At 43.9% G+C, this 11,294-nt stretch overlaps 1 protein-coding gene across 1 annotated transcript; it reads left to right on the forward strand.

Moving 5' to 3' along the window:
- Positions 1-1,571: 1,571 nt before the first annotated feature.
- Positions 1,572-5,481, forward strand: rab33a (RAB33A, member RAS oncogene family). Its single transcript, XM_056600949.1, has 4 exons — positions 1,572-1,950; positions 4,122-4,262; positions 4,707-4,787; positions 5,185-5,481. The coding sequence occupies exons 1-4, from the start codon at positions 1,576-1,578 to the stop codon at positions 5,407-5,409; spliced, it is 822 nt and encodes a 273-aa protein (XP_056456924.1). The 5' UTR covers positions 1,572-1,575; the 3' UTR covers positions 5,410-5,481.
- Positions 5,482-11,294: the final 5,813 nt, after the last annotated feature.

An 11,294-nucleotide genomic window follows, 5' to 3' on the forward strand; every position in this document is an offset into this window, starting at 1 on the left:
AGAGAGAAAAAGAGAGAGAGAGGGCTATAGTAGTGTGTGTGTGTGTGTGTGTGTGTGTGTGTGTGTGTGTGTGTGTGTGTGTGTGTGTGTGTGTGTGTGTGTGTGTGTGTGTGTGTGTGTGCGTGCGTGCGTGCGTGCGTGCGTGCGTGCGTGCGTGCGTGCGTGCGTGCGTGCGTGCGTGCGTGCGTGCGTGCGTGCGTGTGTGTGTGTGTGTGTGTGCACGCGTGCGTGCGTGCGTGCGTGTGTCTCCTCTATAGTCAGACTGTTATTGATCTTACATCACAGAAAGCTTTGCATCAATTAGGCCTGAGAGTGGGGGACTGGGGCCCTTAATGCTGCAGAGTCGTTCCGGGCTTGGCCTCAAACACACCCATGGTGGGCTGCACGGCTGCACTGTAAGCTGCACCCGTGCTTACCCAGCAGTCTGAAGTGACTCATGACCCATGGGGAACACCAGATAGGATGAGGATGATGAGGATTGTTATGATTTGTATTATTATGATGATGATTACTAGTAGTAGTACTACTAGTGATATTTGTAGTAGTATTAGTAGTGGTAGTTGTATGTTATTAATATTATTTTTTATCTAGAATTTGTTTTTATTAGCTTTCTTTACTTTGGCATTACACCTTCCTTGAGTTATATTTAATTATTTGTAACCGTTCAGTGATTCGTCTAATTCCTATACCCAAAGGTCGGTAGGCTATCTGGAATGTGAGGATCAGTCGATCAGCAGGTCAGGTCACATGATACATCGTGAGAAAGCCAAACATAAGTGGAAGGACCTTTTTCTGGCTAATGTTATCAGTGTTTCGGCGGCATGTTGCTTAGGAGGAAGAGCGGGTTGGCTGGTAACCTGATGTCGCTGGTTTTATCCCCTTCTCCTCCTACCTGAGTGTCGAGGTGTCCCTGAAATAAATACAAATTAGGAAGTCTACCAAATATTTTATTGCCCTAAATAACAGAAAACTTTATTAACGACCAATATTTGTCTCCTCACACACACTTGTACGTGTTATTAGATGTTTTAATTGAAGGTTAACTGGACTATTAAAATTCATGACAATTGCAAAATCCTTCTTCTCTTTCTCTTATCCCACGGCATCCAGGTCTGCTATTGGCCACTGCTGTCATCAGTCTCATATCGCCAGTTGTCTCCCTATCCCCGCCCATCCCTCCATCTGTAAGCCACGCCCATCCATCCACCCGTCAGCCCCGCCCATCCCTGAACCTGTAAGCCCCGCCCATCCCTCCGCCCTTCAGCCCCGCCCATCCTTCCACCTGTAAGCCCCGCCCATCCCTCCATCCGTAAGCCCCGCCCATCCCTCCACCTGTCAGCCCCGCCCATCCCACAACCTGTAAGCACCGCCCATCCCTTTATCCGTCAGCCCCGTCCATCCTTTCAGCCCCGCCCATCCCCCCAACCGTCAGCCCCTCCCATCCCCGCCTCCATCAGCGCCGCCCATCCCTGCTTCCATCAGCGCCCCCCCATCCCTCAATCCGTCAGCCCCGCCCCCCGCCAGCCGCCCTGCTCAACACGCACCCTGCGCGTCGCGCATCATTCCTCCGGAATAATGACCAACGACTCACCGGAGGAGACCCGGTCCGGAGGTGGGGGTGCAGGACCGAAAAGCACCAGAAACCGGCCCAACGACAATGTCACCATCCTCACGTCCTCGGTGGATCTAGCGCGGAGCAGCAGGGGCCACCGGCCGAGCAACAGCGGGGATAATGCCTCGGCTCTCTCGTCCTCCCTGGAGCTGACCACGTCTCTCGAACTGAGCATCCAGACGCGGATCTTTAAGATTATCGTTATCGGAGACTCCAATGTCGGGAAGACCTGCCTTACGTTCCGCTTTACTGGCGGAAGCTTTCCGGACAAGACGGAGGCGACGATCGGCGTGGATTTCAGAGAGAAGGCGGTGGAGATTGAAGGAGAGACGATAAAGGTAAGCGATGGGGATCCGTGACAAAGGAGGCTTTTACTCCTTTTAGATAAGATTGGTGTACGGATGAATGTCACTTCTTAGCGATATGAAATATCACATCGAATTGTCTCCTATTCAGAATGTAGATTAAAATGTCTATTCATTTTAAGGCCTATTCATGTGTTCATAATGAACGACCTATTTTTGTTTTGTTTTTGTGTTGGCTTTTATTTTGAAGGCTACTCTAGTTGTAGGGATGGGGCATGAGATGTCTGTGGGCTTGCCATCCAACAATGCAGAGATCAGCTTTAAACATTATCTTGTTATTGTCTCTCAATAGGCTAATCTTGGTAGACAATTTTCTGGAAAATGTGCCAGTCTGCAAACTGGTGTGGTGGATGAATAAGTATGGTCTCACATCAGTTAGTGCAAACACCAACATAAACACGGAGGCCTGCAGCCCTATGCTGGTCCCAAGGCCTTGTGGTGCTGGTTAGCTCAGGTTGGTGGTCGTGATGCTAGGGATGACCTTTACTTAGGCAACGGGTGAGGCTGTGATCTTATATGAAAAGTCTCAATTGCCAGCTAACTTTTATATTTATTTATAGTATATCCTCCCACATTGTTAAAAATCGAATTGCATGCTAAAATGAAATCCTATAACTCTTGCAAACATCATTGTTCATCAGATTCCTTGCTCTCACATCTCTTACCGAAAAGGTTAAATGTCTATTTTCACATATTCTCTCTCGTTTCCCCGCTAGTTCAACCTTCACAGTTCTCCAATTTCTGTTAGTCAGGCTGACTGCAACCTCTACCTGCCCCCTACCAGACACATACAAGCACACACACACACACACGCACGCACGCACGCACGCACGCACGCACGCACGCACGCACGCACGCACGCACGCACGCACGCACGCACGCACGCACGCACGCACGCACGCACGCACGCACGCACGCACGCACGCACGCACGCACGCACGCACGCACGCACGCACGCACATACACACACACGCACACGCACACACACACGCACACACACACACACACACACACTCATGTCCTGACAAACACATTGCCATGCATCCAGGTGCTTCTGTGGATCCACACTTGAGGAGGATGGATGTTGTTGTGTGGATGAGAACCTCCAACTTATTAGGAATGCCACAATTAATGTGTATTGGTGAATTAAAATGTACATTTAGCATGAAGTGTCCTATAGGCTGTGTAAAGGTTTATCCTCATGACCGGTATTAACGCAGCAATGGGCCTTTAACAAGAGGCTTCACGATGCACTTCAGAGAGATATGTCATCGTCCTTGCATAAGCATGATTATGTAAACCAAATAACGTAGTTAATGGGGTATATAGGATCACTGTTGCCCTTTCCTCTGTGACTAAGATGGATGAAGAGGGAGATGATGTCTTCAAACCCTCCAAAGTAATCGTTGTCATTTCAGAGGCTATTACACGCTTGTAAATGTGTGTACTACTACTACACAACTGTATTGACTGACATTAAGGTGCACAAGTGACATGCATCAAGGATGTCACAAAATAAATAACTCACTATGTTTAAAAACGCCTCTGAACCAACTCTGTTTTTTAATTAATAATTAATGCAATGTGTCACACATCAAACTCTGTGACCAAGTGTCTTTCAAGAAGAAGAAAACACAATGCAATTAAGTGGGTTGGGAATGTGAGTCAGAATCGGCTCTCTGTTGTTAATGACTCATCTTATAATGTAACCTATCATTACTGAGTATCAACCCTTAATCAGTGGCTCCCTATTATAAACAATGTACCCAGCATAGCCTGTGGCTAGCCTATTCCATGGCTAGAATAAAGAAATTAAAGAAAAATAATAATATTTTTGTAGTGGGTGATTCTGAACAGAAGTGCAAAAGATCAGTTAAGGTGCAGTTTGAACATGAATTGGCATAGAGTGCAATATAGTTAGTAAAGTAGACTGGTGCAGTAAGATAACAAATGATGCAGGTTGGTAGTAAGATATGTACAATATATATAAATGTATCTATATATATATACAGTACAGTATGTATTGCATGAGTCATGTTAAGTCCTGTGACCATGGGCCTGCTGTGAGTTCGGGGGCAGAGGGCTTGTATATTTTGTGGTGTAAATGTACCACCAAACAGCCGTCCCTCCGTGTGCCTCGCCAGGTCCAGGTCTGGGACACCGCTGGCCAGGAGCGATTCCGTAAGTCCATGGTGGAGCACTACTACCGCAACGTCCACGCCGTGGTCTTCGTCTACGACGTCACCAAGATGAACTCCTTCCGTAACCTTCAGACGTGGATCCAGGTCAGTCGACGCGCCGCCGCACCACGTGGAATTACCTTTTCGGAGGACTAACGTACCGTTGCTCGACCGCCATTAGCTGTCTGTGACTTTAGGGGAGGGGGAGTTCACGTTGTGTTGAACGCTGTGGCGGCCATGTTTAGAGGTCGCTGCCTCTGGCGGTCTTTTGGTTCTGCCTCACCAGATGGCGCCCAACGTCTCTTCATAGTTCTCACACTGATGGGAGTGGATCTGATTGCGTTTAATTTCTGTTTTGGAACGGTCTCGCGATGCACCCTGTGGAGGTGGATTGCTAACTTTGAAAATAATTATATTTTATTATAGATTAGTCATACTCATATAAATTGGACCAATTAATCTGAATTGTTGCGTGTTTAGGTGTATTATTTGGGGCATTGCGTCAAGGGGACCACAGCAGGGTGATTGAGATGGTATGTCCCGTTACAGGAGTGCAACGGCCACCGTGTCTCTGCGTCTGTCCCACGGGTCCTGGTGGGCAACAAGTGCGACCTGGTGGACCACATCCAGGTGAGGGCAGGAGCCACTGGTCACTGCATGTTCGCCTGGAAGAAATGTAGGCTGGCATTGCCAAAGCAATTACAAAATATAGTAAGATAGAATAGCCTAATCATAAATGCATTGAACGAAAGAAAAATAAAGAACCCCCCGAAAGACACTCTCTCTCTCTCTCTCTCTTTCTCTCTCTCTTTCTCTCACCCTCTCTCTCTCTCTCGCTTTCTTTCTCTCTCCCGCTCCCGCTCCCTCTCATTCTCTCTCTCTCTCTCTCTCTCTCTCTCTCTCTCTCTCTCTCTCTCTCTCTCTCTCTCTCTCTCTCTCTCTCTCTCTCTCTCTCTCTCTCTCTCTCTCTCTCTCTCCCTCTCTCCCTCTCTCTCCCTCTCTCCCTCTCTCTCCCTCTCTCTCTCAGGTTCCCTCCAACATGGCGCTGAAGTTCGCCGATGCTCACAACATGCTGCTGTTCGAGACGTCGGCCAAGGACCCCCGGGAGAGCCAGAACGTGGACTCCATCTTCATGTCCCTCGCCTGCCGACTCAAGGCCCAGAAGTCCCTGCTCTACCGGGACGTGGAGAGGGAGGACGGGCGAGTGAGGCTCACGCAAGAGGCGGAGACAAAGACTAACTGTCCCTGTTGAGAGAGATAGAGAGTGAGAGAGAGAGAGAGAGAGAGAGAGAGAGAGAGAGAGAGAGAGAGAGAGAGAGAGAGAGAGAGAGAGAGAGAGAGAGAGAGAGAGAGAGAGAGAGAGAGAGAGGCAAAGGGGTAGGGGTGGTCTATGACAGAGTGGACATCTTTGGTTTGGAGACATCTTTGTTCAGGGTGCTGTCGGTAAGATTTAAGATCTATAATTTGACTGTCATTGGTTTGAATTACCGAAGCCATCCTTTAGCCATTAGCTGGTGAAATGCTATATGTGAGTTTCTGTTCTGGTTGTCTGCATGCCTGCATGTATGAGACCATTTACAGTAAGGTTCATTTCAGTCTGATTGATTCAGGTCATCCTTCTTGCCTGCCAATCACATTCACTGTGTATCATAGCATAGTTTGTGAATGCCACACTTTCATTGTCCTAATCTTGCTATCTTCTGCACTCTTCGGCTCTCTCTCTCTCTCTTTACGACCATCAAATCTTACCTGCAGCACCTTTAAGGTGTGGAAATGAAGCTATTTAAAGAGGGGATAATAGGAGATGATAGATATTCATAAGAAAAGAAAGCATAGGCATGGATCATAAGCAACTTAATATTGGGTCCCGAGCCGTCCTTAATGAAGGATGATTAATAGGGCGTGGTGTGGTCGTTTCTGTGGAGGAGGAGATGATAATCGAGGTAACATATATATCTACTTAAACTATGCCTATGTACCAATACCCAGGTCCAAGGAGTTGCCCTCTTCATCAACCCTTACTGTTAGTCTTTCTCTCTGTGTCTCCTTCTCGCTCACTGGTAGCTCTACTAGCTTTTCCTTTGAAGGAAGACACATGTATAACACACATACTAATAGCCTAGGGGTTTCAAAATGTAGGAGGTGACAGGCCTGTCATGTATTGTAAGGCCATGCTCGTGAAACAGTGGTACGGACTCAGAATAAGGGAAGGTTACCTTGTGTTAATTTCAGTGCCATTTTATTTTGTCTTTTAATGTATTATTTTGTCTTTGTTTTTTTTTATATAATTTTATACCGTAATTTTTGGACGATTGTTGTTTTTTATTTATTAATTTTTATTTGACTTTAGATAGGAACAATCTAAGAAGCAAATTCCCCAACATTGCTAGTATGGTCAAGTAGATTTGCACACGGAAATGGCAGGGCAGATTCAAACACATCTGCAAACACATCTCTCACTTGGGAAATTTTTTGAGGGTCAAGCTCCTTTTTAAATACTGAATATAAAGAAAGCTTATTGCAGTGTACGTGACATACTGACTATCAAAGCAGCGGGATTTACCTTAGCAGGGTTGTCAAGGCTGGTCGATCCATCATTATCTGCTCCCATTGTTGAGCTCCCCTGAGCTACACTCACCTTGAAACGTTACTACAAAGCAATATCTACATTCATTGACCACACCCAGGCCACGTTATTCCTGTTGGACAGATTTTACATTTGTGGTTGTTTTTTCCAAAGAGGAATCTACTATCTATTCGGCAAAATAACAGAAATTTGTTGTTCAATTCAGGTCAGAAAGACAACTGGAAGTCACTTTGTATCAATGAAGGATGTTTATTAAATATCCAAAATACCTTTCCATCTGTCTTGTAGCTGACTCAGAGAGAAAACGTTGATCTCATGAAAAAGTGAGGTCTATATACAAATTAGAGAGGATTTGTCAGAGATTCGTTAGTGACCGGCTCAGCATGAAGATGTTTCTGTTAAATATAAGCATTCAATGACCATTACATAATCCAATAACCCTGTTTGATATTGGGACGTGTGCTGTATGTTCGAGCCATTTGGCTTTCTTTTTGTTGGTGTGAAAAACCAGGCCTTAATCTAAAAGACATTACTGTGACGCACTTCTGCTGGAATTGCTGTGTCTTTCCTTCCTTAATGTTCAAGGCACTAGAGTGGCCGGCATTTACACAGACATGGTACCAGTATAAGCTTTGTTCACTCATTGATTTCTTTGATGGGATATTTTTTTAATGTGGTACCTTTCCCACGATAATGGACTGTATGGAAAGGTTCCCCCCCCCCCCACATAAATCCACATGAACGCAAGGCTTGTATGTGCCGGAGCAGCGCCACTGGACTCATTCCAATGCCTAGGAGGAGATGAATCTCTGAGTGGGTGCATCCACTCGGACGTCTCTACCGCTTTAAGTACACACACTGTTTACTGTAATGTTCTACGCGACCAAAGCTCTGTGACTGCGTTGTCAGAGCGTTGAGAGGGTAACCCCACCACCACACTGCGAGGGAAGAAGCCCTTCTGCATTCAGTCTCGTACTATGATATACGACTTTGATTTAGAAAAAGGGATTTAAAATTTACATTTGAATATAGTCATATGTCCACCAGCAATGCAGTAAAATAAAATAAGGAAGTATGTGATGGTGTTTTACTTGAAAGATACTGAAAGAGGTGGCTAGACTGCCATTTTGTTAGGGGTGCGTACCCTGTAGCAATTTCACCTCCCCAGTCCTTTGATGTAATGTAACACCCCTTTGGTTAAAATACTAAATCTGTGCCTGGATTTAATTTATGAATGCAACAGAATTTAATAGAATAACATTGTGAATTATCTTAAAGTATTAGGATGATTTGATTTCTATCTTGATTAGCATTGAATTGTACAGCCTAAGTCACTTTTTAAATGTTTATAATACAGGTTAGATTGATGATCAATAAAATGTATGACTGGTGAATGTCCAAATCATTTCCAGTATATGAATAAGTAAGATAATACATAACCCCAATTTATTTCATAATTTAGAATTAACTATGATTTATTTTCTTAGTATGAGTATGCTTGTCCACAAGAAAGAATGTGTAATGTTAAGTTAAATTAGCATTTTTGCATATGACACAAGTTAGAGTTGTGACATTCCTTTATTTTGATTGGGCCAAAGGACACAACACAAGAAAATGTGGTGTGTATTGTGTCATTTTTTTCTTCTTCTGAAAATATATGTGGCCCTAAATGCTGGCAGCTACCAGTCTAGGTTATATTCTTCAATAGTCATTACCCCAAAAGCCTTAATTATTTTTGTTGAGTTTTTTTACAATATAACTATTATTTTTGTATCCTTATTCAGGATGAGAAGAGATTGTTCCATTCTGTGGTTGTTTATGCCTATATTCCCTTGTGATTGATTGTCGGTTTAGTGTGCAGTTTTAGCCTACTATTTATGTTCCAATCTTACACAGGGCGTCGGATAAAGATTAAAAATGAAACATTTCCTCTCTGAGGTTTCAGTAACCAGGGTCTGATTTCGTTGTATAATATGCAGCTCTACGACACTTTGTGTTCCTATTAAAATGTAAACATATCCTTATCTTTCCTGTTTTGTTGATCCCGGGATTTGGGGATGCATTTAGACTTACTGGATTTAACTCTAACCATGTGACACAACGGGTTCCAATCAGAACACCTATCGTTATTCTGCCTTCACTTATCAACATGTCTCCACTTGTGCTCTGCTTTCAGGAAAGATAACTTCATCAGCACTTTATCAGAAACGCATGTTGTCTTCCATTAGAAACATTGATGTGTGGGACATGTATTCTACCAGCCAGAAAACAAACAAAAGTGAATCAATATAAAAGATCTGTCAATAAACTATATGTTACCTAAAACAAAAATAAATTATATGAATCAGAAGCATTCTAACAGTTCGAGGAGAGGAAGGATCTTGAGGAAGAATCCCTTGTTCTCAGAGCCAGAGGACAAGATGTCTGGAGACACACTATCAAGGCCCGAGACACCTGGACTACAGGCCTGCTTTGTCAAGGTCCTCTTCACCTGATGTGGGAGGACTGTTTCCAGTCCGAACTGAAGGACCTAGCCAGCCAGAGGTATTTGTATACTCTGTCGATGACATGAATTCATGATTCCATGATCAACTCTTATCATCGCTACCGTCTGCTGGTAGGCTACATTGTTACCTCTCTCACTGCAGCTCATCTTGCGGATGTAAGTCAAAGCTGCTTTGAAACACGGGAACCAAATGATCCGAGTTGATCCGTCAGGGTTTGGCCTTCCTGTAACCTCTCTCATCACTGGTCAACGGCTTCCTACAGGTCACCCTCAACCGTCTCTTTGACAAATACTTCCAAATCGACAACTCCTCCTCAAACCAATAATGGACTTTGAGGAAAGTAGATACAAGCTATGTGTGTGTTGAAAAACCTAAACACCACCACACTGATTGTGGTTGGGTCTGGGGGAGCCTCTGCACTAGCAGACCTCACCTGTCTCCCACCACAGACCACAGTAGCACCCCCTGCTCTCCTTCCCAGGTCAGGCGGTGTCGTCCAGTCTTGCAGGACAATGCCACAGTGCTGCTCCAGGCACATCCACCAATACCTGCCTGCTTTCAGAATCTTCTCTCTGATCATTCATTTTATTTGCACTCTTCCGCGTCTTCACTTTTCAATTACAAAGCATTCTTCAGCAAATCCAGTACATGCTGGTGCAAGTCATTCCCCTTGTGGCAGCACACACAACATGGTATCTCTGCATCCCTCTTAGCCACACCCATATGTTAAGTACATTGTGCTGAATTCAGTCCTCAACTCCACTTTGCTCTGACTAGATTGATGGGTTACCCGGTTGAATGAAACATTGCAATGCTGACAGGTTTATATTGCAAAGACAGATCTTTTATTCATCTCATCTTTAATTCCATTACATACATGTCTGATATAATTAGTGATGTTAAGTTGGTATTATAATCATGCATGCACCAATGTAATTTAATCTGTACATTTGTAAAAATGATCATTTGCTCTTGGATTTCTCTATTGGTCCTTTTTGTAGCAGTTCACAACGACAAACGCCTTGCATTTGAATTCCTTGCAACGTGTTTGACAAAAAAAACTGGTTCTGATGATGCAATGAATAACTACGGTGCAACTACAACATAGCCTATAATTCAAGGAATATCTTATAATGTGTTCCCCACAGCCAGCTTAATTTGGAACACACACACGAGCGCACACACTCTATCTATCACGGACATGTGCAAAGAGAAATACATGCAAATGATATAGTATCAAGGAATTACTCCTTCCAATCAGCACCCAGTTCCAAATGCCTGGTCTAATGTGTCAATCTTGTTTAGCACATCCAAGGGCCAATAAAAGGAATCAGTCGAAATTCCGTTCACCAATTTGCCAGAATACTTTAGCCTGTCACTACTGTTGCCAACTGATCTTTTAGGTAGCTCTGCCAGGCTGTTTTAGGAAATAAATCGATTGTTGGTGAGCGTTGATAGGCAATCTAACACATTTATTAGTTCACGTCTGTTTCAGATCAGTGATTTAGTTTTCCTAAATGGGGCAAGGGTTGCTATCCGAGGTGCTGATTCCCCTCAAGCCTCAATAGGAGAGATTTAATCCTGCTCTATAGTAAGGTTATATCTGGCACAGAGGGGAATTTGGGGACTTTTGCATCTGGCTATAGTGCTTGTAGAGCTTGTGTGAAAATAGATGCGATTTAACTGACAACATGTAATAGATATGTTATGACACAAGCACCTCATAACAGCAAAACTTGCCATAGCCTATAACATACCATTAAACAATGGCTTAATTTATTCTAAACATTGAAGCAACACAATGTATTGCTGTGTCATTTGAAACGGCCAATATACATTTTCTATTTTATTTATTTTTTATGGTGGTTTTGGGCACAAACATAAATGCTGTGTGACACAAGCCTACAAGACTACACTTCAGCCTAAACATAGGTCTGAGTTACACTCACTGACAAGTTAGTGTATATTAAAGAACTCTATTATTGATAGGTTTTCCTTTCCATAATTTTTGCTAGTATAACTATGTTGTGTGAAATAGCATTT

Source organism: Gadus chalcogrammus, chromosome 10, assembly GCF_026213295.1.
Source record: "Gadus chalcogrammus isolate NIFS_2021 chromosome 10, NIFS_Gcha_1.0, whole genome shotgun sequence".
Taxonomy (NCBI): Eukaryota; Metazoa; Chordata; class Actinopteri; order Gadiformes; family Gadidae; genus Gadus; species Gadus chalcogrammus.